Below are 25,563 nucleotides of genomic sequence, written 5' to 3'. Positions count from 1 at the left end.
AGGATGTCTTACTAAAACGTGCAGCCACACTGGAAAGCTGAGGTTACAGTCTCATCTCGTTATTGTGAGGGGCCAAAACATGTCTAATGTTTCCTCCTCAGACGTGTCACTGAGTGGATTTGTGGCCTTTGTGTGCTGCTGTCGTCCAGCGCTGATGGATGGGACCCATCGCCCCTGCCCTGCCCGGGGACCCTCTGCAATAATAAGTCGTGTCCCTCAGAGATATGATGTGATGCTTCTCCCTGACCCTCGCGCTGAAACGATGTATAAAGTGTGGCCCGCTACCTTGCCATTTATGTGCCATTTATCGCACGGGAGCTCAGAGCTTTCACACGCCTTGCGCACGACATGATCTTATTGGATGAGCAGGGCAGAGGATACTGCAAGTGATGAGAGAGAGAGAGAGAGAGAGAGAGAGGGAGAGCAGCCTTCACCAGCTCATGTCTCTCCAAAGGCAGACACACGGTGCTCGTTAATAGGCTCCAGATGCCTTCACAGAAAACGCGCGTCTGCAGGCTGTGCGCGCTGCCTCTTCTCCTTTGAATCACGTTCATGCGAATCCACCTTTCTGTCATCGAGAGCAACACGAGATTATGGGTCTGCGTGCGATTTCACAACACGTGGGAAGCTTATTTGCGAGGCTGGCGGCTGTGCGCCCGTCCTCCCTGTGATGGAGGAGCGCGGTGGTGGTGCATCGGTGGAAATGAGTGAGGGGTGCGGAGGAGATAATCAATGAAGACACCGAGGGCTCCTGTGCGCTCGGACAAGGTCAGAGTCTAGCCTGGATGAGATTATGTCCGTGTGGAGACAACAAGGACGGACTTTTACGCTTCCTCTCGGGGGACGAGGTCGCCCGGGGATGTCCCCTGCAAACCAAGAGTTCCTCTCTGCGCGTTGGATTGCAGAGGCAGCGAAAACCCCTCCGTCCGCATGATCATGGTTGAGCTTTATTTCTGACAAGCTGCATGGCTCCTTTCCTGCCACCCTCAGCCCGGAGATAAAGTTTCTTCGCTCTGCTCGACGGCTGGATGATTCGTTCGCCCATCGATTCGTCTAATTGCGCGCAGTTGGACCCAGTCGAGGTGATTTAGAGGCTGCTGGTTGAAGGGGAGCAGCGGTGGGTCGGATTCCATCAGAGCAGCAACGGAAACAGCGGCGGCCAGCTGCGCCCGTGGACGGTCACATCTGTCGGTGCTGTCGTCGCTGTCCATGGTGCTGAACTCGTGCTCCAGGAATGGTGGAGACGCTGAGTATCGCAGTCATCGGTGCTCCCGGAGTGGGGAAAACTTCTATAATCCGCCAGTTCATCTATAACGATTTCTCGGAGGTGTACACGCCGACCAGGACCAGATATGTGTACAGACCCTCCGTCATACTGAACGGGAACATGTACGAGCTGAAGGTTTTGGACGTCCCGCCAATCTCCTCCTTTCCATCCAGCTCCAGTCAGGTAAAGTGCCTCTGTCTGAGGACGCAGATAGACCTCCTCCCGAAACGCTTAACTTTATTAGGATTTATACAAGCTGATCCATTCTCACATAGCCCCCAAACCACATCTCATTTATTTCATCAAGCGCCCATCTGTTCGCAGCCAATGGCATCCCTCAAAGACACAAACGCCAATTTTATTTATTCTTCCATCACTATCTGATGTCCCTGGTCTACTAGTTGCTATGGAGACCCGACTGACTTAAAGCCTCGGAGAGCTTCACTTTGACGTTGTAAACTCTCTCTCTCTCTCTCTCTCTGAACCCCCCCTCGAGAGGGAGGAATGCCAGCTTGCATATTGTTGTTTATTAATCACATCATGTCTTCTGCAGGCTCCTCACTAAGAGCAGCGTTCAAGTGCACTCAGGTGATCACAGTATAAAGCTGGCAGGCTTGAATCAGGCTCACATGCACAGAAAATAATAGCAGGATTGTGCTGCGGGCATGGCCACAGCACCTGGTTGAACTCCCAATTTAAAAATAGAACAGACTGCCCTTTTATTGGTGACCACAGGTCATATGCCACACCTCATTAGTCGGAGACACATCTGATTGCAGGATCATAGCAAAAATGCACCGCAGCTCCTAATGCCCAAGTCTGTAGTCACTTTGCAAAACAGATTTGTAGCTCTGTCCTCGTCCTCGCCACAAATTGGGGATATTGAGGATTTATCTCAAGCTTTCTTGTATATTTTCATTACTGGAAGTTTTTTTTCCCCTTTTATGCACAAGAAGGGCTGAACAAGTAATCAAAAAAGGTAAAATGTGTCACAACATACCATAAAATGAAGCATTATTCTACAGAGAGTAAGGAAAAGTGCTTATTTGATACAGACCCCAGGAAAAATCCCATCATCATCAGTTTGATATTTTTTTAATTAAACGTGAAATCCTAAACTTACCCGCTAACGACTCATATCGCAATCATGTCCAAAATAATCACAATCTGATTTTTTTTGCACATCAGTCAGCCGTCTTAAAACAATCTCAAATCCTCATATGTACATTAAGAGCATTACTGAATGTTATTATTCTGTCTCTCGTCCACACTGGTCTTAAAGAAATCCCTTCTTAATGCAATTCAATGAAAGTGATGGGAGAGAAAATCCACAGTCCATGTATTTTAAAGTTCAGCCAAAGCTGAATATGAATGTGTGGCATCAATAGTGTGACAAAGAGGGAATCTGATACCATGAAGGCCATAACTTTGTGCTGGATCCTCATATTCACTCCAGCTGTACATGTAGGGCTGTGGATTTGGTCCACCATCACTTATATTGAGGTAGGAGTGGATGTCTTCACAGCCTGAATGGAGAGGAGTGACCAAAGCCTGTTTTAATGTAAATATGAGCATGTGAGTGTTGTTTCAAGCCATGAAAGTACAAGCAAATCTGCACTGGATGTGTGCGTGTCTGTATATGTGAGAGGAGATTCAAACAACATGTGCCGCAAGCCTCTGTTGACTCGAGGTGTGTGTTTGACACCTGTCCGCTGCAGCCTCGGTGGAGAGGCTGCGACGCTTCCAAGATAGAAATCTCCAAGGTCACCGCACCTGACTCCGCTGCTGAACATGTCATCCCTCTCTCCCCGACGCTGTCACACGTAGGCCTCCCAAGAACAGCTGCGGTTACCTACGCAGTGGAGGCGCCACCGGGAAAATGAGATCAGGCCGAGGAGGAGAGATGAAGAGGAGCCGCTCGGACGGGAGGCCTCCTGAAGTGCTGGTCTGCTGCGCGCTCAGAACAACACGGAAAGCATCTGACAGGCAGGCTGAGAGGCCGGAGCGATCATCCTGTCAGGCTGCTGCAGAATTACATGTAGCTGTTCTACTAGATTAAACCTTTTGTTACAGTGTGTTAAGAGGTCTACAGAGAGCCTCATTGTTTCCGCCCGCAGAGACCTTCTGAAAAGACTGATTGAGTTTCTTCTTTCTTCTGCTAAATGGTGTTTAACTCTCATTAGAACACGTCGGTAGGTGTGAGCAGAAAGCAGGAGTAGGACAGGATGAATCTCATGAGTTCATGTGTGGGAGTGTTAGTGTGCGTCCCGAAGGTTGAGTCACACAGGAAAGTTTCGAAGCACGCACAGCTTGATATCATGTCGTTTCACATAGTGTGAACGTTTCATGCTCATTTCACAGCGTGGAGCAGTGGGCGGGCGCCTGTGTGGCAGGACCTTTGCGGAAGGTGCAGGCAGAGAAAGCCATTAGCCGAGTGCTGCCACGATATTGTATCAGACAGATTTATGGTCACTCGTTCGCTGAGGAACGACCCTGCTGTACTTTTTCTTCCCCGCTCCTGTCATGTCCTGCTTGCTCAGAAGCCAGCTCTCTTGCTTTGCCTTGTGACGTCCTTTATTCACAGAAATGAGAGACGGGGCCCCGCTCTGTGTTTACCCCGTGGGCAGAGAGATGTAGCCTGGGTCAGGGGCGGTGGACACAATGACCGGCGCGGAGCCCCACCACAAAGAAACCTGATTGAAATTTACTTGCAGCACACAGCAGATTGAATTAAAGCGCAGCTCCCAGCTGGAATACTGCTGGGAATAAAAAGACCAACAGTGGAGGAATTCGCTGCAGTCAATTAGAAAGGTTGCAGAGAGTTTAATGGACACCATCGCAGTAAGGGTTACCGAATGAGGTTTTATAATGTCCTCCGAAATTTGTGATGAATAAGCTGCAGAATGGAGTGAGTCAGTACGCCTCCATGCTTATGCAGCATGGCAATTTCTCATCATTTGAGATTATATGTGAAAGGAGAACAGTTGTGTTCTGGCAGGCTACCCGTGACCCCATTTTAACCACGTAGACAGCCATTTTTATCCTTTCTGATGGAGACAGGCAAGAGTTGTATTACCTTACTGTGAGGCTGTGATGGTGAATGATTTGTTTGCTTTGCCGTACGTCTGTCTGTTGCTGATAGCGTTGCGTTTAGAGAGCATCTGTTACAGTATGTCAATAGGATGTGATGACAGACGGATTTAAGCCTGACAGCGAATTCAGCAGTGATTTTTCTTGTTCTTTCTTTTCTTTTCTTGTTCTTGCCATCATGTATCTCCATGACTTCCTCCCACACACAATGCTCCCTCTCCCTCTCCTGCTCTTTCAGGGCATTTTTCTCAGTTATCTCTGCCGATACTGTGTCTGATAGCGAGCTGAAAATGATTGTTTTTCTCGTCACACATTGTATCATTTTGAGTCTCGCAGACGCAGGAGAAATATGATGTGTGCATGTGTGAAGCATGCATTAGGTGTATAAAGCGTTTATGTATGTGTGTGTCAGAGTTCCGGCTCACATTGAGTAAGGGCATTGAGTTCACTGAGAGTTGAAGGTTTGTGTATGCAAGAATTCTATAGGCTGAGATAGGGAGCACATTTTGGTTTTTTCACAAGTTTCGCTGCCACCATAGGTTAAACTAGTAAAAGTGCTGAGAGGCGGACAGAGCAGGCTAGCTGTTTCCCCCTATTTCCAGTCTTTATGCTAAGCTAAGATAACTGACTGTAGTTTCACAATCTTCTCATCAAACTCTCAGCTAGAAAGCAGTATTTCCGAAAAAGCTTTTTCAACCTCTCTAAAATCCTCGTTAGCGCCTGTTTCAAAATCAGTTTCCCAAAATCAACCATCTCATCCCTTTTATAAGTAGCGATTCTGTATGTGAACACCAGCAATAGACCATCCTCTCCATGTCATCTCGAACAAAGTGAATTTCTCAGAAGTCCTACAGAACCCACAGATTGTAGTGCCTGTCTGGTATAGGTCACCGTTGAGTTATAGCAGTTTCGCCCTCAGGAGATGTAATAGATTTTAAGTGTAAATCGACCAGCGTGGCCCATGTGTGACATATCTCTAATTGCTCTGCACCCTTCCCCCCACCAGGTCGCACCGGCCTCCCTCCTGTGCTCGAGTATTGATCCATCGCAGCCGCTCATTTCGGTTAAGCTGCCTCCATTAATATCAGGAGACACGACCGCTCTGTCATAGCCTGCTAAAACTGACCACGGCCTGCGGTTGTCAGGGAAACATGTTCTGTTTGGCTCCGACGGATGAGATGCTCTTTTTGTTAAGAAGACCGACTGGAGGATACAGACAGTGATACCACACTTCACATTCACGCTCCCACCAGCACACTCTCGCATCCTGCGAGCACACACAAATAAACATGCCCACACACGCATTTCAAATGCATCTGATTGCAGCTCATCAGCCGAGTATTGCTGCACTCTCGCTCCACGTCGCTTTATTTTGGCCTCTTGTTTGGGTTTGAAGAAGTGGCGTTGCTGTTACTGGCCCCTCCTCCGCTTTTAAAAACAGGACTTGGATGACAAAGAGATATGAGACGAGAACGCAAGCTGCTATTTTTAGCCCCACAGGGATGCGAGGCTGCAACTGAGGCCAGTGTGTGCATCTCCCGTCGTCATTTGCCTCAATTATCAGAAAATGGTTAGCTGTGATGATATGTGGTGTTATGACGGGGAATGTGCCTTGTTTGTTTGGGAAAAATAGGTTTTCTGAGGTGCTTGCCTGCTTGACACAACTTTGGATTTCAATTGTATCGGACAATAGAAGCAACGAGAAGAAATTACAGTAGAAATCATACCTTCTGTGACATGTTTTCCCCTCTCTCTGAAAACAGATTCAACCTGGAGAGAGACAGAGAAAATAATCACATTTCTGCCAGTTTTCACAACACAGTGCCCACCTTTATGTCCTCCTCCTCTGCTTTCTCTTTCACTTCTGATGGCAGCGATCATCGTGCCACATGCTTGTCTCCATGCCTGATCGGCCTCATTATCTCCCAGCTGATGTGTGAAGCTGTTTCTTCCTCAATTTCACCGAGACGCAAAGCCACAAACACCTTCTTCCAAATTGAATGGAGGCAAATTATTCCTCCCTGACACAGGCGCGTTATCGTCATTAGAAGTTCCACTGATCATGTCGTCCTCCCTCAGCTTCCCCTGTCGCACATTATCAGTTGATCTTATTTGTGCGGCTTGCCTGTAAAGCATGTTGATTTGAAAAGCATATCTTCTCCAGCCGTGAGAGAAAGGTAATTAGATTTCTCGCACGCTGTTGCAGGAGGTAGACGAAAACATAAACACCACATGGAAAATTACTTCCATCGAATCAATCGCCATTGCGGACACCGCTACAAACAAGGGTCATGTTAGCTCCATGCTAATTAGAGGCATAAAATGAATACATGTCTGACAATCAGCACTTTGATATCTGTGCTTTCAAAGCAACGCGCCAACAGAGCTGCCAATTCGTCTGTGCCCAAGGTGCAGGTGCATCAGTCAAAACTCACAAAGCCAAATTATTTACTTTATCGAGCAGGACAGCTTTAAAAATCATGACAACACATGAAAAGCGAGCAGCTCCAGCAGTAGTCAAATGTAGAATTATTTATTTGTGTTTAAATTCTGAGGGTGTGATGGGGAGATATTTTGTGAAATCATATTTTTTACACACAAATGCAGAGCCACAGTCACAAGGTAAGACAAACTGATAAATGCTTTTTAGTGAATATGCATATTTGTTTTTGTGAAAACTGAAAATTTAAACTGGACAAAGATGATATATTTAATGTTTTACCTCATCGACTTTTTTGGAAAATATTTGGTTATTCTGAATTTGATGCCACATTTCAAACAAGTTGGAACAGGAGCAACTAAAGACTGGGAAAGTTGTGGAATGCACCAAAAACACCTGTTTGGATCATTCCACAGGTAAACAGGTTGATTGGTAACAGGTGATAGTATCATGATTGGGTATGAAAGGAGCATCCTGGAAAGGCTCAGTCGTTCACAAGCGAGGATGGAGCGAGGTTCACCACTTTGTGAGACACATGATTGTATAAAGGATGTTACTGCATGGGCTCAGGACTCACATTTGCAGCATCACAACTTTTTTGGAGTCGGGGTTGATCAGTGACTTCCTGGAGTCTCCGCTGGTCGCCTGGCAACTTCACAGTGACTGTAGAAATTGCCTGTGACTCCCCTCTAAAACCACAACTTGCTATTTTACACTTTTTCTCCCACATATTTTTTCCTGACGCACTAAAGAAATGACGCTCGCATAATGTGTTAATTAGTGAGCTTTAAAACCGCTCCACTTCCAGTCTTTATGCTAAGCTAAGCTAACCGGCTGCTGGTTCCAGCTTCATATTTAGTGTGCAGATATGAGAGTGGTATCGATTTTCTCATTTAACGCTCTGCAAAAAAAGTGGATAAGTGTATTTCCCAAACTGTCAAGCTACTCCTTTAAGATCCCCTGCAATGAAATGATTTCTGTTAAATCTAATGTCTGTATATATCTGCTGCCTGATAGTAAGCATTAAATAAGTCTTAGACTATCGGTTCTTGCACAGAGCAGAGTATCCTCTGTTTGCCTGCTAAATTCTATTGAATACAATAGAGCTGAATTGAACTGGGTCAACCTGCACACAGTTCCTGACAGTGTCAGTCTCCAGAGCTTTCATTAGCAGTGTGCATGCACCCCAGAGGTTATGTTGACACCCTGTCTGCTCATTCCTTGATCCAGCTTTTTTCATCTTTTGGACATTGTCTCAGGGCTGCGTTTGTTTTCTTTTTCCCTCCCTCAGCAGATCTGTTCCTTACACCCCCCTGAAGTTCCTCAATTTCCCTGTCTCTCTTTTATCTGATCAAATACTTATAAATTCATTGCATGCTGTTGGAGGCGGCGGGTTGGCGAGAGCTCTGAAAGGCAGCATGAATATCAGAATGGGCCAGTGTGTTTCTATTGAAGCAACTGTCCTCCAGTAAGGTGCAAATGTACCCACTTGCGCCACATGTTTTGATTGCAGTTTGAATCTCATTACCATCAAACAAGCGTTGCTGTTGGCCCCCGCTGCCTGCGCACTGCATCACAAAGCTTTGCCGAGCAGCAACCAAAGTTAAACAGTCGTACGTGTTTCTTTTTCTTCTCCTGACAGAAGGCTCCGTGTTTGCTTACTTCTTATAAGCTGTAACCTCTGTCGTCCTTGAACACGTGTAGCTAGGACACAGTGCAGTGCTTTGTGCCGAGCAGTAATCGTGTTTTATTACTTTTTTTTAGGCTGTGAGACTCCCAGAGCCATGCAGCGCAGACTTCATTGACTCTGCACTTTTTCACAGATGCTAAGCAGCAGAGGCAGGCGAACTATGACTTTGATCCAAAGTGCTTTTGAATAATTACTGGAACAAATGCATCACATCTGATCTCTACATATTATTGTACATCGGTGCATGATACACTGGTAGATCTATGAGACTGTAGTCAGGCACAGCCCTGCTTTGAGCTTAGTTATAACGTCAGTATGTTGACACACTCAAATTCAGTATCTTGTGTCAAGAAAAAAGTAGATGCTTAATTTAGCAAGCTTAGCAATAAAAACTTTGACCTGATTGTGATGCTACATGAAAAGTCACAGGATCAGCAAAGACATTGGTCCTGAGGGGGACATGAATGTGTGTGTAAAATGTCATGGCCGTCTATCCGATAGTTGTCGAGACATTCCACTCGAATCCCCAAATGTCAACCTCATGGCAGTGCAAGACGGAAAGTCACCAAAGTCCTGAGGAGTCATTGTTTGGGAACTATGAGTGTCTGTGCAAAAGTTTGTGCCAATCCATCTAGTGGATGTTGAGACATTTCACAGAATCAATACAATTTTGACTTGCTGGTGGTGTTGGATAAAAAGTCAGAGAATCACCAAAATCATTCAGATTCATCCTCTGGGCAACATTGATATCTGAACTAAATCTCATAGAAATCCATCCAAAGTGGTGGAGCGACTGATCGAATGACAGTCATACTTTATATCTGTATATTTGTTCATTTATTTATGTTTTTCTCTATCTGTCACTCAGGAGTGGCTGGATTTGCGCTGCAGAGGTGTTCGCAATGCCAACGCCTACATCCTGGTGTACGACATCTGCTGTGTGGAGAGCTTTGAATACGTCAAGATGATCAGGCAGCAGATAGTGGAGCACAGGTAAGGTCAACTGCAGTTAGTGACCATGCCACCACTGACACACAGCTCATTAAGCTTCAACTGTGATTTCTAATGACATCAGCGAGTCGCCCCGTCTGTAGACAGCATGCAATTTCACAGCCCAGCCCTGCCACAAAGCCGTACAATTACACGTTGGTGACAGTGATAGATAGCCTGCTTGTGGTGATATCTTTTAATTCAGCGCACTCCTCCCTGCATCCTGACAGTTTAGTAATGACATTTGATTCCAGCATCGCTGCATGAGAGCACGATTTAAAGATTATTTTTAGGCTATTCATGCTTTTATTAAAGAGCAGCGAAATACAGGAAGCTGGAGAAGCAGAGGGAGATACATTAAAGGTCTGGAGCCTAAAAGGACCCAACAGCAGAGAGAAAAAAGACCAGTTAAAAGGCATCACCTGCTCTACCGTCCTCGCTGTTGGCATACCTGCATATATTTACATATTGAAAGGTGCAACGAGTGGCCTCGTTTGCTCTGCTATGTTGTGCGTGTCCGAACTGCCACCGTGCAGATCATCTTCACCTTCCTGTGGTTCCAAATGTGTTACCATGGAATGTTTATGGCCCATGACAGAAAACCATTATCACCAGCACCTGGGGAGGGAAGGGTGAATGCAAGAGGAGGGGAAAACAGGAGAATGAGTAATCATAGGACAGAGATCTAAGGTCACACTGGAGGACGGAAGGAAGGAGCAGAGAAGGGACAGATACTGTATATTTTAACTGAATTCATGAATAATGGAGCACAGTGCAGCTGTATTGTGGATGTCAGCTATAAAGAATGTATCTGCTTATTTAACTTCACTAAAATATATTCTTAAAATGCAGAAAAAAACCATTCAAAACCAGAGTGACTTTGTTTGTTCGGTTTTTTTTAGCCCTCCAGAATGAAGCCTCTGACAGGGTCTATCAATCCTGTATAGCTTTCCCCAGTTTTCACACACAGATGCACACGCACACACGCACACACACACACACACACACGCAGTACATCTTGTTCTGCTAAAAAAACTCCAGCTCGAGCAGATATGCGAGGAGGTATTTTTAAGTCTGTTATGTGAGCACAACCTGTGAAAAGGAGAAAAGTGAGATGATTACTGCGCTGTTTTTCAACCTCACATCTTCAAGAACTTCGCCTCAAGGCTTGAAAACGGTGCTGTACATTTCTCTGTCTGTGTCTTCCCCTCTGTCGCGCTCTCTGTCCATCTGTCAAGGCAGACGTGCAAACACGCATAAGTCCTTGTCAGATGATGAGGCGCGATGTGACAAAAAAGCAGGCTTCATTCGTTTTAAGAGCAAGACGTGACTTGTTAACGCAGCTGCTTTAACCATTTACCTCAGCTGACGTTGAGTTCTGCAAGTCAGCAGATGTCTTGTGCTCAAGTTTCATAATGTACCAGATTTAATAGTCCTCAGCTATTTCAACATGACCTTCTGTAGGTTTTAGACTGTTATTATTTTTCACGAAGAACAATAATTAAAGCTTTCGGCTCCACTGACTTTGGCGCCAACCCAAAGAGAAAGCCTTCAAAGAGAAAATTAATCTCATTGTTAGAAATCCGATTTATGTAATCGGCCCTCTTTCCTTCATAGTATTTGCTCTATAGTCTAATCCAGGATTTTCTCTACTAACTACTTTTCTCTACATCGTTCTCTTTTTTTAAGTAGAGCATCAGATTGGATTTCCAAACCACTGCTGGTGAGGTGTTACTGGAAGTGGTTGGACGGGGTGACGTCCTCTTGGTTTTTCATTAACACCGCAGGATTACAAACACAGGACTCAAATCTCTAATTTCTGCCTACCCCTGGCTGACCATACAGTTTCACACTTATAATAATGCTGTAAACCAGTCGCTGCAGAGTGTGGTGGGAGGCCCCTTGAGCCTGTGAGCTGTAATCCTCCAGTCCGCCCCCGCACACCTCAGAAAGAAGGAGAAACTGCGCACACACATCTCGCACACGCCCAGCCAACCACTGTGACAAACACTGAGATTTAAGTGTGCTTTTCAAAATGAACCTTTCTATGTTTTTTGTTTTTTTACCTCTCACATGCACCTGCAGGGAGGGCAGCAGCAGTGAGGTGCCAATCCTGGTGGTGGGCAACAAGAGGGACCTGCAGCGGCAGCGCTTCATGCCTCGTAGGGCAGTGTCGGTCCTGGTGAAGAAGACCTGGAAGTGCGGTTATGTGGAGTGCTCCGCCAAGTTTAACTGGCACGTAATCCTGCTCTTCAAAGAGCTGCTGGGCATCGCTGTGGCGCGGGGCATGCGCCAGAACCACACCTCCATCCGTCTGCAGGGGGCGCTACAGAGGAATCGCTGCACCATCATGTGACCCAGAGAGCTCCCTCCACCCCTCTCACCTCAGGAGTGGAGCGGCAGTGGAGAAAAGGACTTTTTATCTAAATGGCTGGAAATATACCCTGTGGCCTCCTGCTTTACTGAGCTGATTTTTCATAATGAGGTTTATTAGACTCTTGCGCTGTAAATGACACTAAAAATTTCACACATGGTCATCCAACCACTTCCTAGTCCAGTTCTGCCAAATGCATAGGAGGTAGAAGACGAGGAAGCAGGTAAAAACCGATATGACTAGCATAGCACAGTTATTTTTCCTCACATCAACTAGACAGTCACACATTTGAGGCTGTGTTTTCCAAATGACACAGCAGCAGGGTTTATTGATGGTTGTCTCGTGGTTGTAGCTGGGCCTGACAGGATGGAGGCTGTGACTGTGAGACTCAAAATGGAGAGGCAGCAATATCATCGAGTCTTCCTTTTCAATTTGTCATATTCAGTAAGGTCAACAGCGGACGCTCATAGCAGACATACTTGGATTTCTTTGAGGGTGTGTAGTTAATGATCAACAAGATAGAATAATGGACAGCAAAACTGCTAAAGCCTTGCTTCAAGGGAGATTATCTTGAAATGTACAGATACGTTTAAGTGGTGTTTAATTTTAGATTCTGAGAAGTAGCCTGCGTTCCCCCCCCCCCTTCCCTGTCCCGGTTTAAAACTTGGCCTAAGGTAAAAGCTGCTCAGGCGAAGGGTGTTTTAAGGTTGTCTTGCAGCAGAAAATACTGCAGTCCTTATCATGATGTACTGTAGGGCTTTAATCTGCTCCCTCCCCTCACTCACTGTCTGTTTCTGATGAATACATTAAATCCAGGGAACTGGGGACCTGCAGAAGGCTGCAGAGCCTGAAACGAGAACCTGTGCATGCAATGTGGATGTTTATGCGTGTGTGTCTGTGTGTGTGTGTGTGCGAGAAAGTGAGTGAGGGAGACAGAGAGAGGCAGGTGTGATAGCTGACATTCAGGCAAGCAAAGGACAGACACAAGAAGATAAGAGGCAGATGTTGAAGCTTTGGATCAGGAAGGAGCAATAAATTCCCACAGGGATGTCCTGACCGACTATATGTACCACCATGTTATATTAAAAATGCCTCAAATACAATAGATATAATCCACTCACACTCAGATATCCCACAGAAATAATGAAGCAGAGCTCAATGACTTCCACAAAACAGCCCATGAGTGCATCACAGACACACAGGGAACCTTAATAGTACCTAATTGGTAATATTGTGAGATTAACAGTTGCTTTTTCATTTGATTAGGCCTTGCTAGGTAGTTTGTGAATATGGCTGCACCAAAAGTAAGCAGACCTATTGTATATAAGAGTGATTCATAGAGTAATTGACTTGCATGCTTTTGTTGGTAGAGCCAACGGGTCAGGGTTTAATTGCACTGATGTTTAAATTTGATATTGTGTTTAATTTTTGTAATACATGGTTTTCTGACGCTCTAATGAGCAGCTGAGTGGAGTGAGTGTGGTCGTTTTTCACTGGCATGTGAGAGCACAAGCTCATGATTCTCTCCAAGATGTAGTGTTGAACCCTTCAATCAGGGCAGATGGCTGTGTGTTTTTTTCTTTTTCTTGGTTTTTCTAGTAAAAAAAAGAAATATGTAGCAGAGATACACTAGAAAGCAACTGTGTGTAGCATGAGTTCTCATCAGTTTGTCTGCTGCGCGTTTCCAAATAAAAAGGGCTACAGTTTTTTATCAGAAACATTACTTGTATTTATTTTTACTGTGTTAGTACTGTGAGTATTTTTTTTTTTTTTTTTTTTTGATGAATTATTAAACGCATTTGAGAACAGCAACCTCACTCTGGTCACTTTTCAATCCTTTGTGCAGAAATTACACCACATTAAGATCATTTTGACAACATTGCCACCTTGTGGTAAAACCTTGTTATCAGGAGCCAAATCAGGATCAGTCATCTCACACTGAACCCCTTCTAGCTGGTGGATTGTTGCTTAAAATTTTTGTATTCAACAAAACTAGATCTGATCTCTTCAGTGTCATAAAAACTTAGTTTCATTTAAGGTGGCAGTGTGATTATGAAATTAATCAATAAACAAATCTTTAATTTAACTGAGCAATTAAATGAGTAACTCTCTGTGTACTGTAGTGCATGTGCAGCCTGATTGATGATTGGCTGATGGTGATTCAAAACATGATGGTTCTTTGGACCCCTACATCCCCTGTGACATGGCCACATTAACCTGTTATGGGGGGGGGGGGATTGTTGTTGGGCCATTAGTGCTCCTCTTAGCCCCCCTATCTGTGGCCCCTTACATTGTGCATGTACCCCTTTGCCTCCAAATTCCTGATAAAGTACAGTGTTGTTCAGTTTGTGGTTATTTTATTAAACACAGTTTTGTTTGGGAAGATGCATCATGTCAGTGCAATACCCACACAAATAAAGAAGTTATTTTTGACATAGGACCCCCCCTCCACAAGACAGAGCCTTAAGATTACGTAATTATGCAGGAAACTACCAAAAATTAATCAACAGGTGGGGTCCCAGGGGTTTCCGGGCCCCAAATGTTATGTTAAAGAAGCTTATCATTACTGCGCACTGCTATAACTGAGTGGAATAATGACCGTGGATGTCTTTGCTGCCTATAACATTAAAGCGTCTTATCCTCCGTCCCTCTCCGTCACTCAGATCTGGGATCAGCCGCCAAACCGCATGTCAAATGTTTAGGAATGTTTCGATAACAACGTCACGTGGTGCAGGTCTGAATCATAGACTTGAATTGATAGAGCGGCCATTTCCATTCAAGTCCACACTTCATGAATGGCCAGGTCAGCAGCCGCCCCCTCCCTACATTACTGCCATAAACTATTTGGCAGTGTCGTTGAGGAAAACGTTGTAGATTTGGTGACAGCCCTATCAGATTATATGGAGGCCATGTAAGGAATTTCCCTTCTATCCAGCCCAGCTCTGTGCTCTGAATCCTCTGCAGTCTGCATCAGCAAAGTGTCTTGGCATCACTTCTCGTCCTTCCTTCGGTGTCCATTCCGGCGTCATGTGAAAGGGTACACGGTGGTCTCTCTCGCCCCAGACCCGACCCTCCTCCGTCGAGCTCACTCGTCAGTGCGACGTCCTCGCTCAGGTAGTCCCGGTGGGGTAGAGTCCCTGTCCCCGCTGTCCCCGGTTTATCCTGCGCCCTTCGCCCTTCGGCGTGCGGCGGAGCGGAGGATGAGCGAGCAAGGGAAGGGCTCGGCATCCGCCTCTGCCGCGGCCCCGGCACCAGGGTCGGATACTTACAAAGGCTGGCTTTTTAAATGGACCAACTATTTGAAAGGGTACCAGCGGCGATGGTTTGTCCTCAGCAATGGCCTGCTTTCATATTACAGGTAAATTTAGCAGACGCACTGTGCAAGATTTCTCCAAATAAACGCATTTCTCCGGGTGCACAGCTAGCGGTACAGTATTTCAGTGTCAGCGCATCACTACAGCTGGCTGCCTCAGCTGGCTAGCAGCAGGCTAAAGCTAGCTGTCAAATAGACACAGTCAGCTGTCTGTTTACTTCATGCTGACAGTGACAGAAACGTAGACATTTTACTTTGACTGACTGCATGTTGCGGAAAGATAGTGACGCAGACACACACACACACACAACAGCAATAACAGCGAGGTTTCTAACTCAATAAAGTGTCAGAAATGTGGCTTCAGTAGGCACCGACGTTAGCTAGCAAACTAAGCTAGCCCGCTCGCCTTCGGTGAGCTCATGACAGTTAAAGATTCAGCTGTTCGCTCCTCGCGGTTACTAGCATGACAACTGGTCTTTAAACGTGTAGTCAGTAAAGTCCTAACTATTTTTTATGTTAATGTCACTGCTTCAACTTTTTCTTCTGTATGAACGTCATATCATTTTTTCGAAATTAATTCACTCATTGCATTAACGGCGCTGAGCCAAGCTGCTCAGCATGATCACCGTAACGAGAAGCGTTGCAGGAGACGCTCGCTATCATTACCATTCTGTCTTCACTTTGATTACGCAGATGCTAGCTGTGAGCTATCGTTAGCTATACAATAGCCTAACACCTGTGGCTCAGGTGCCTCTTGCAAGGGAGTCATGTTTCCGCAGGTATGTGTGTGTAGAGGCACAACATGGAAACAATGAATGGATCACAAAGCATGTCAGCCTGCTGGGTGACACATTTTTGGTCCCTCTGCCAGCACTGAACACACTCAGTTTGCTTCAACACAGCAGGTGAACTAACTGTCACGTGGTCTAGCCTGAGAAAGTTCAGTCTTGACCTTGGGAACAGTATGTGTGATAAAATAGTCTTAACTCTAACGTCCAGTTTGTGGCTTTATCTTTAAGTGGAGTTGTGATTATGTTGTCACACAAGAGCTTGATAGTTTTTTATTGCTTTTATTGCTGGGTTCTTGCATGTTTGACCAGCTCGCTTTCAACCACTTGACTGCTTACATACATACATACTGCTCTATCGTCTCCTAGGTCACTCAAGGTGCAGCAAACAGGTTTTAGCTATTTAAACTTTATATTGATTGCCAAAGTGTCTCCATGGCCCAGAATATCAATTCATGAATAGATCCAGCATGGGATGGATATGAGGCAATTAATGATGCCACACAGGGAAGCCCTGAACCACCCGTGTATATGCATGGACCACATAAAAGGAGAGATTGAGTATTTGTTGCAACAGTTGTGCACCCTGTCTGACCCAGTTTTCCTAATTAAATGCTTCACAGCAGAAGACGCACCCACTGGAGTTAACCTTCCTCCGCTTACAGTACCATTAGTCAGAGCTGTGACTGTGAAGTGTAAATGCCTTCACAAATCAGATATGATTAAGAAAAACCCTTTTAACTTGTAGCTCAACGTGCAAGGTTTAATTGCTTGCAGCAATAGAATAATGATTGTGACACAAAGCTGATCGCTCTAGAATAATTGTCTTTTCAAACGTCATCTTTCACTGGGAGGTTAGATCACAGAATTGGCTGTGAAGCTGCAGGGGATTCACTGCCTTGTTTAAAGGCTCTTTGGCAGTGTGAACTCTGGGTATGGAGGTTTGAGTCTGAATCCTCTGTGACTGCAGGGCAAATGTTTGACTCACAATGCGTCCCCGCAGCTCCAACAGTCATGAATGCACTCTCCAAAAATATAAATTGATAGATTTGATTGAAAACATCCTCGACTGATTGTGCTTGCAGAAAACCACATTAGGAGCCTGTTTTATCTCATGCTAAAGTCTGGTGCCACCCTTCCTCAAGCAGCCTGTTTGCCTTTTGTTGTCACCACTGTTATTTGACACACAGGTTTGGTAGCCAAAGCCATACTCCTGGTGGTGAAAGGGAAGATGCCTGTTGCCTCTACCCTCTATTAATAGTCCATTATATTGTAAGGTGACTGCTGTCCCTGAAGTAAAGGTAGCCCGTCGACATCTGAGCACAGAGGCAGTGAAGCGCATGAGCTGTCCCCTTTACTGATGTCTTCCTGGCAGACCACATTGTGTGTGTCTGACTTCAGGCTTTGTGTGCCTCTGTCTGTGCCTTCTCTGGCCAACTATCTGCACTGCTATTGTGACTGAAAAGAGAAACAGTCAGACAAATGTGACAGCATGTTAATTAAAGTGTCTTCACTGTATGTCAAGTGATAATTGTGTCGCGCCTCAGATGTACACTTTCAGCAGAACATTTTTGTTCTTGTTATTGAATGAATACATAGAGAGATTTGGTAGTTTTGAATTGTACCATTATACCACCACTCACTATTTTAATAGCACTGAAGTTGCTGCTCTTACACTGATGTTGATATTCCAGAGCACTCTGCCCAAGAAAAACAAATAAAAACTAAAAAAAACAAAAAACAACTCAGCTCACAGACATGAACATCTTTTAAGATTTTAAGATTTCCTGCCCTATAATATGACAAAACCTCTGCACAGGCAATGGATGAGACTACCCATGTCTGTGTAATATAAATTGATGGATGGACATTTCATAATGGATTAAACCCTATCATAAGAGGATGCACTTTAAAGTCCAAACGAATCACGTCACATCAAACGCAGACCAACATGCATTGATCAGTTGTTTGATTTTCAGTGTTCAGTATTTGTTTGACCTTTTTTAAAAGGCCAGTTCATATTGAAATCAATCGTGACTGACTGCCAGTTAGAGGTTTAGCCAATAACCTGAGGGATCACTTTCAATCCCAAAGCCTGCTGTTGTCAAAGCAAAGGCTTAGTTGTCTAATGTGTAGCTGAGAAGCCAAAGAGCAGTGGAGGACCATATCAGTGCTTTGACTCTGTGGACAGACTGACACACTCAGCACTTGTGACTGTTAAACTGTAATGAGTTTTATATTCACCATTGCACTTGTTATTGATTACGTTTGGCTCTGGCATTGCAAGGATAGCTGTCTTTCATTCCGCATCAGCGTTGTGTCTTTTTTAGTTCGAATCACAGAAACAGCCTTATTGTGCTATTTTCACCACGTTAGAGGATCTTCGTTCTCCCTCTCTCACTGAGCGTCTTTCATTTTTAATTTCTTAATTGACTTTTCCTCCTAGCTTTAATACTCTCTGCGCTACATACTCACCTCTTAAAGTAAATCTGGCTTGGTGCTTTAGGGAAGATTACAGGGCATTAAAGCGCTGAGTGCTATTGGAACTTAGATATCAGTGAATCCAGCCTTGTCTTTCATAGTAAAGTAGGCCCAACACCGTTTCCTTCTCAGATGTAGGAGGGTAACTAGATAGTATCAATGTAAGTGCTCAGTGGGGGTTTGACACCATTCGTGCCTCTTTGGAGAACCAGGTTTTGGTGTTGCTGCTGGCACACACTCAGCTCCTGGGTGCAGGGAGGCGTGGAGTGAGAGTGGTCAGCTAGCCAACCTTGGGCCCAGCTTGAGGGTAGAGCCTGGCCTGAACCCTGTTTACAAGTCTGGCACATCAGCAAAGTGACTGGAGCAAGAGATGTGGAGGCTGTGATCTAATCCTGGTAATGGGCTCCTCGTTGGTCTTAGCACTAGGCTTCTGTGTGTGTGTGTGTGTGTGTGTGTGTGTGTGTGTGTATATAAGTGTTTGTGTGTGTGCCTGTCTGGGTGGTCTTTATGGGGCTTTTTTTCTGTGAAGGTGAGAGCAGCGGAGTGATGTTAGAGAGAGCAGGGAGTCTGGCCACGTTCTCACCACTTCATAGTTTCGGTCTTTCAGCAGGTCATGTCATGCTGTCCATGATGCAGTATCATTGCTTTGGTTTTCTTGTCTTATGTTTCCTTTCTGTCTTCAGCACGGCACGTTCACCAGCGTTTCTCTGGCTCTCTTCCTCCATGTCTTGTGATATTTCAGCCCCCAGCCACAACAAAATTCTCCATTCTCATGCTCTGGGTACTGTGTCCTATTTCCTCTGCCTGACTGTGTTGTCTCCTCATGCTTATGGCCGTCTCTTCTGTGTTGTTCACTGGTTGTTGTTCTGTCATTACATGCTCCAGATCGGTGGATTTGTGTTTTATGAGGATGTGTGCACATGGGACTGACAGGTAAAGCATTGCACTTCTCTCCTGGCACAGCGCAACATGCAGGATCCTCTCTCATGCTCTCAGCTGCCCCCACTCACCTTCGCCCCATCCCCTATAGTGTCTTAATGCCCCTGTAGCCCTTATCTCTCTCTCCCAGCTTTTGTAGTTTCCTTGACTGTATAATTTCATGGCCTCTGCATGGCCTCGCCTCCCCACAGGGCTGAAGCGATCAGCGGGGATCTCATCTTACTCATCAGCAGCGCATTCACTTTGTTGACCCACTTACAGCCAGGACTCTGCAGCTGAGCTCGGCTGGGCTCGGCCGGAAACTGGGCTGTTCAGCATCCCTGCCCGCTTACCACACGGCTTCGCATGGCCCCAGTGCGGCCTTGTCTGCACAACTGATGTGCACAGAGCGCCAGCAGAAGAGCGGTACACTGAAGCGCTTGTTCTGGATTGGCATGATAACAAGACTTGACTTCAGCCAGTAGAAGCAGTCTGAGGGAAACTGGCTGGCAGAACTTATAAATATACTTCAACCTCTGACTTAATAAGGCAGCAGCCACCTTGTCAGTGTCTGTGTCACTGAAACTGGAGTTGCTGTCGAGCTTGGGGCTGCTGAGAGGCAGCTGCACGTGGCAGCGAGGACTCACCGAGGATGGATGAATTGATGTTCGCACCCGCAGACAAATGCAGATGCATCCACATGATTGCATGGCTGCATGCTTCAAAGTGGCTGTTTCCGAGAGTGTGGATGAGCAGTCGTGTCACACTGAGGGTTAAGGATATGTGTGGTCAAACAACCACCACGGCATGTGATTTCACTGATTAGTTGCTGCTCTCTGGTCGAGGGTGTTAATCAGCAAAATCAGCTGTCTGTGGCTGCAGTGAAGACCTGCATACTCTTATCTCTCTGAGGGCCAGGCTGGTCCATGCCTGCAGCTTAGCTTGTCTAACCATGACAGAATGATAGCCAGCCAGCTTTCCACTACTTAATTGCAAATGCAGTGCTTGAAATTTCTTTCTGTCAGTTGTCATATTAGTTGTTGTAGTAAATCCATTCTTTCAAGGACCGTATTTAAAGACTTCTCATGATGTAGAATAACAGTCTCATAATGACACCACTAAATAAATTCTACAGTATGTTTTCTGTTTTGGATGAGATACAACAGTATTAACATTTCTGCTGCAGCTGTGCACACGGTCAGGCCATGCAGCCATTGTTTGATTGGAAGACTCTTTTGGAAACACACAGTCTGTACATTTGGCTGAGAGTTGCACAGTACGTATATGTACAACACTCTCCTTTGCCTTTGCTCTTTGTTCTAATCTCTTGCTCTGCTGCTTTGGCTCTCTCCCCCACTATTGCTCTCTCTTTTTTTGCCACCTCTTACACTCTGTTCTCTCTTTGTTCACGCTGTTATTCATTGTTTGGTTTTGTTCACGACAGAAGCTTGGAGCTAGACAATGGCCTTGTTATCTCGACTACTGTGGCCCACTGAATGTGCTACACAGAATACCCACAATTCAGCACACTCACATCAGGGCAGGCAGGTCATGCTGAGTGAATTAGAAGCTCAAACTATCATCATTTAACATTAATGTACAATTAGGTTTTATGAATGGAAGAATGTGCTACAGAGAAGATGTGTGTTGAGTGAGATAACCAAATATTTCAACTGCTGCTTGGCTTTTGGAGTGAATCCTTGTATAGTCTGTGGCATTTCTCTGCCCCCCCTTGCCTCCCTGTGCTTATTGACCATATGAATGTCAGTTGTACTATCCTACCTGCAGTACTCTAGGTGGTGACAAATAAGGCCCTTGACCAGTGTCTTCAGCTCTGTCTTGCCTCTGCTTATCCCTCTCTCACTGTCCCTCTGTCTCTTTTTCTGCCTGGTATTCTGTTGCAGGACGCAGGCAGAGATGGCCCATACGTGTCGTGGAACAATCAACTTGGCCACGGCACACATCGATACAGAGGACGCCTGCAACATCGTTCTGAGCAGCGGTGGCCGCACATACCACCTAAAGGCTAGCACGGAAGTAGAGCGGCAGAGATGGGTCACGGCACTGGAACTGGCCAAAGCGAAAGCCATCCGCATGATGAACGATCAGTCGGGTAAGAGCAGCTGAAGCAAGCAGCTATTTATATGGAAAGTTTAAGCTGCATAGCATGCTTTTTATAGTCTAAGTGCAAGTTGTAAGAGGGTAATACACCCATGAGGCACTGATGCAAGTCATTAATGGTCAGAATTTAACCTTGATAAATAAAGGCTGGGTCGATACAGTCTTGGGTAAACATGCAAGAGTGTATGTTTACTTTGTTAGTTCAGTTATTAAGGTGTGTTCAGCACTGTATCAGCATGTTCAGCGTGGTTCTTAGTCCAACCTAGATATCTGGATGTATTTGATTTTCCTGTGGACCTTGGTGTTTTATATTCAGCACAGCTGGTGTTTCAGCTCATGCCCTCCTTCTTTAATATAATTCAGATCCCAATCTGAGCCAGGAGAGGGCAGCCCCGTCTGCTCAGTCAAGTTGGAAAGCAAACTGGAGTATGCTAATAGTGCCGTGAAAACTGGGCTTCCATTCAGCGTCCTCCTGACAACAGAACACTCTCCTTTCCAAGGAGACATATTCTTGTATGGTTGTATTAAGTGGTACTGGTCAAAGGCTGTGGGAAAAGCCCTGGAGGACCGTTTTTCTTCCCATTTTCGCCCTGGCATCATCCCAAAGCCTCTCTGCCCCGGTCTTTTACAGACAGGATCTACAGAGACTGTGACAGGCTATATATTCCTCTGGCCTCCATTTGAAAGTCAGATCACCAAATATAGACTGGGGGAGAATGTGAGTGCTTTTTTGCTCACCACTTTCAGTTAGCAGAGAATTGTAGGTAATTTTTGTATTTAGAAAAGGTTATTGAACAACCCACATATTTGATATATGAAAATTAAGCGATTATCAAAGGGTTTTGGCCAGATAGCTTTTCGGCCACTGACTCTACCGTTCTTCTTTTCATCCCCCTCTTCTTAGCAAACTGCTGATATTTAAATGCATGAAATCAGACACCTGCCTCTGTGTACGCAAGATGCTGTTTAGTGAGTCTGCTGGCATTTGGTTCACTGTTTCACTCATTGCACTTAGCTCTTCGACTGTTTGCTAAACACTTCGATTTAAATGCAAAACTTTAAATCTCTAGTAATTATTGAATTAGTGCCATGATTGCCTTGCCACGCATTAGCAGTTTATTTTATGAAGCAGTAAACTGTTCGTACTTTGTTCAAGCTCTGACTCAGTGACTGCTTTAGAGCTTAGAGGAAGGTGTTTCCTTTCACAGTTAATCTATCTGTGGGAGGAGGATTTAAGAGAATGTGAGAAAATGGACATTGTGTGAGTCTGTCTAAAGAAGCTGCTACTGAGAGTAATGCTTCAGTACCACCACGAGTGACTATATATATTGTTGTCAAAATTTAATTGAAGGATAATTTTGCCATCAGACAGAGGATCTCATCCTTTGTTCTTGATGTTAGACAAACAGGATTGAAAGGATCAGTGACAGGATGCCTACAGTCATTAACCTGCCCTCCCCTCTCTGCCAGTGGAACAAAGAGCTCATATTGATCTCCTCGGGAGAGCACAATGTAAACCCCTGGCACATCATGTCTGTAGATAGAGACCAAAGTTATAATTTGATACCCTTGACATGGCTTGTTTCATTACCATCCCTGATTGTGCTTTTATTTTTTCTTATCTCAGCCTGAGAAGAAAAAAAAAATCTCTTTTTCTGTGATCCATGAGATTGTTTTCTACGTATAACTGACCTGAACCCCATATCAATTACTTGAATTTCTCATTAGTACTTGTGTCACATCTGCAGCCTTTTCCATTTGTAATCTTTTTCTTGTAAATTGCCTGTCCTTCAATGAACGCGTCTTGTATTGGTTTTCTAATTTCTTACTCAAGCTGCTGCTGGTAGTCTGTGGATGAACGTTCAGAAGGTGGCAGTGTTTCCCCTCACTTCAACATGACCTCTCCCGTGGGTTCGCCTGCTTTGTTTTTGCTGCTGCTTGTGAAGGTGGGATAGCAGCCCGTTGAATCACTTGTTCCAGTCATGGCTCCTACTTAAACCTAACGCAAGTGAAAATTTGCTGCTTGGATGAGGAATTTGTATTGGATACTGGAAAGATTTAGTGGGAAAATTGAATTCATCAATGCTGGAACCAGTCATCCGGTCAATGGCTTCTGTGGGTCTAGCTGAGGTCAGACAGATATAGCTGAGGTAGGCAGGAGAAAAACAGGAGCAGATCCACATTAGAGGCTCCTTTCCAGCACCTGACCCTGGTCTGCCCAGCATGCAAGCTGATGCGTATCTTGAGACAGTTCATTGATCTGCATCAGCATTTGATCAGCAATCTGCCAATCCTTGGGTGACATTTCACTTAAACTGACTCTGTTTACTCTGGTGTCTGAGGAAACTTGCAGTTATTACAGATATTTACATTTATCCTCTTACTTTTGTTGTTTTTCTCCAATTCTTTTCCTGTATCTTTCGCTTTTACTCTTTTATTTCACATTCCAGCTGCTGTCCTGCCCTTTACAATAAAAGGCAGTGCTCTGTCCATGGTCCTGAAACAGTGTAAGGACAAATTTTCTCACCCCTCCTTCTTTCTCTCCCCATCTCTTGGTCCCGACTGTCTCCTTGTTTTCTCTTTCCCCTCCATTCGCTCCAGCACTCGCTCTTCCTCTCTCCTCAGTCACCCTCTCGCTCGTTGTCTGGTTTTCCCACCCCCTCCCGCCTTCTCCCTCTCCTCCTCTCTCTCGGTAAGATATGTGCTCTGCTTTTCATCCAGTGGGGTTTTGGTCCTGAGTGGAATGACCCTCTGCTTTCTCCACTCGCTTCTTTTGCTTAAAACATTGCTATTGTCCTGCAAAGTCTTTGGGAAAAGATAGAAGCGGGATAGAGCAGTTTTCCTCCCGTAAGTATGCAGCTTTTCCTCCATTTATGTGCTCAGGAGTGCGTGTTTGTGCGTGTGTTGTTTGTTGGCACACATGTGCATCTGGTTAAGATGATTAGATGCAGCTGTGTAGAAATGTTGTAGCCCATATTGCAGTATATTGGTGAATACTGGCCGACTTGTAGTGAATAAATATCTGTAATTTCCATTGTTAGACAGAGGCTGTGTACAGTAGATATATGTCCCAGAAATTATTAGAGCTCATTCAGGATGAACTTCACTTTGAAACTGGAAAACACTGCAGAATTATCAAATAAGTATGTGTAAAAATGTTTTTTCCATCAGTGAATTGAATACATTGATGAAGAATTACTTTAGTATACGTCTTCCCTTTGTGAAAGGGCTGGATCCCTCTATGCAGGGCAGGAGACTCAGGTTGTAGGACTGAGTCTGTGCTGGTTTCCTTTTGTTACACCAGTCGACGTGGCAATAAATTCGGACAGAAAATGTATACAGTATCAGTTGCATCCTTTCCACACAATTCATGCATCAGTAAAATCATGACTCTCGAGATCATTTAAATGATTTACTAATAATGTGACAAATGTTGTCACACCTTTTCACGCCTGCTATTTAATTAAGTAATGTATTTTATCACTACCTTCTGAGCTCGTGAAAGGATGTTATGAAGTGACAGATGGCACGCTTGTCATTCTCATCAATTAGTTTTGCAGCGGCCGTGTATCGAATCGGTTGTCCTTGTTCGCCTTGGATGTAAAAGCGTGTGCCGGCAGAGGTTGATCTGCTGGATCGGCTCGGTCCCCCCGGACGAGGGAGATGGAGACAAAGAGATCAGAGTCAGATTCAGTCTTCTGACATAACAAACATCACTGCCAGATGAAGCCAGGCTCTTCACAGAGATCCCAAACACTGTGGCTGTCCAAGCAGTCAACCTGCCAAAAATCATCCCCCAGGTGCTTTTCTGTTTCGTTCTTTCATGTTTTTCAGCCATATTTAACTTATTTCTCCCTTTTCCGTCTTTTAAATCTGTCGTGAATGTAACTGCCGCATGTCCCTGTGAGAGCAAACCTTTGCTCTCTCATAATGAACTTGACCTTTTTGAACTCACACTCCCGCCATAAACTTCACATCCTACCCACCACCGTTGGCCGTGCCGACACATCGATCTTGAAGTTATATTCCACCTGCTTCCCCTCCCACTGGTCTGACTTACTCTTTGAAACTCCATTGTTGTCTAAATATTC

The 25,563-nt window shown here is 45.0% G+C and overlaps 2 protein-coding genes across 2 annotated transcripts in view; both read left to right on the top strand.

Moving 5' to 3' along the window:
- Positions 1 to 1,234: 1,234 nt before the first annotated feature.
- rasl10a (RAS-like, family 10, member A) lies at positions 1,235 to 11,833 on the top strand. The gene is made up of 3 exons (XM_041937974.1): positions 1,235 to 1,450; positions 9,356 to 9,480; positions 11,563 to 11,833. Exons 1-3 carry the CDS (start codon positions 1,235 to 1,237, stop codon positions 11,831 to 11,833), a joined length of 612 nt encoding a protein of 203 aa, XP_041793908.1.
- A 2,612-nt stretch (positions 11,834 to 14,445) lies between these two features.
- The window catches only part of osbp2b (oxysterol binding protein 2b), a 46,701-nt gene continuing 35,583 nt past the window's right edge, over positions 14,446 to 25,563 (top strand). The window contains exons 1-3 of the mRNA XM_041936451.1: positions 14,446 to 14,536; positions 14,816 to 15,107; positions 21,256 to 21,464. Of these exons, the coding sequence (XP_041792385.1) occupies positions 14,446 to 14,536; positions 14,816 to 15,107; positions 21,256 to 21,464 (592 nt within the window). The remainder of the gene's footprint in view (positions 14,537 to 14,815; positions 15,108 to 21,255; positions 21,465 to 25,563) is intronic.

The sequence above is a fragment of the Chelmon rostratus genome, chromosome 5, assembly GCF_017976325.1.
Source record: "Chelmon rostratus isolate fCheRos1 chromosome 5, fCheRos1.pri, whole genome shotgun sequence".
Taxonomy (NCBI): domain Eukaryota; kingdom Metazoa; phylum Chordata; class Actinopteri; order Chaetodontiformes; family Chaetodontidae; genus Chelmon; species Chelmon rostratus.
Note: the sequence above shows the minus strand (reverse complement) of the source record. Positions and strands in the feature narration are given on the sequence as shown.

Excerpts from the sequence above, each read along its gene's own strand:
- rasl10a (XM_041937974.1), top strand. The coding sequence starts at position 1,235 with ATGGTGGAGACGCTGAGTATCGCAGTCATCGGTGCTCCCGGAGTGGGG. Across the intron at positions 1,451-9,355 it reads TTCCATCCAGCTCCAGTCAG|GAGTGGCTGGATTTGCGCTG; the intron begins GTAAAGTGCCTC and ends TCTGTCACTCAG. Across the intron at positions 9,481-11,562 it reads CAGCAGATAGTGGAGCACAG|GGAGGGCAGCAGCAGTGAGG; the intron begins GTAAGGTCAACT and ends ATGCACCTGCAG.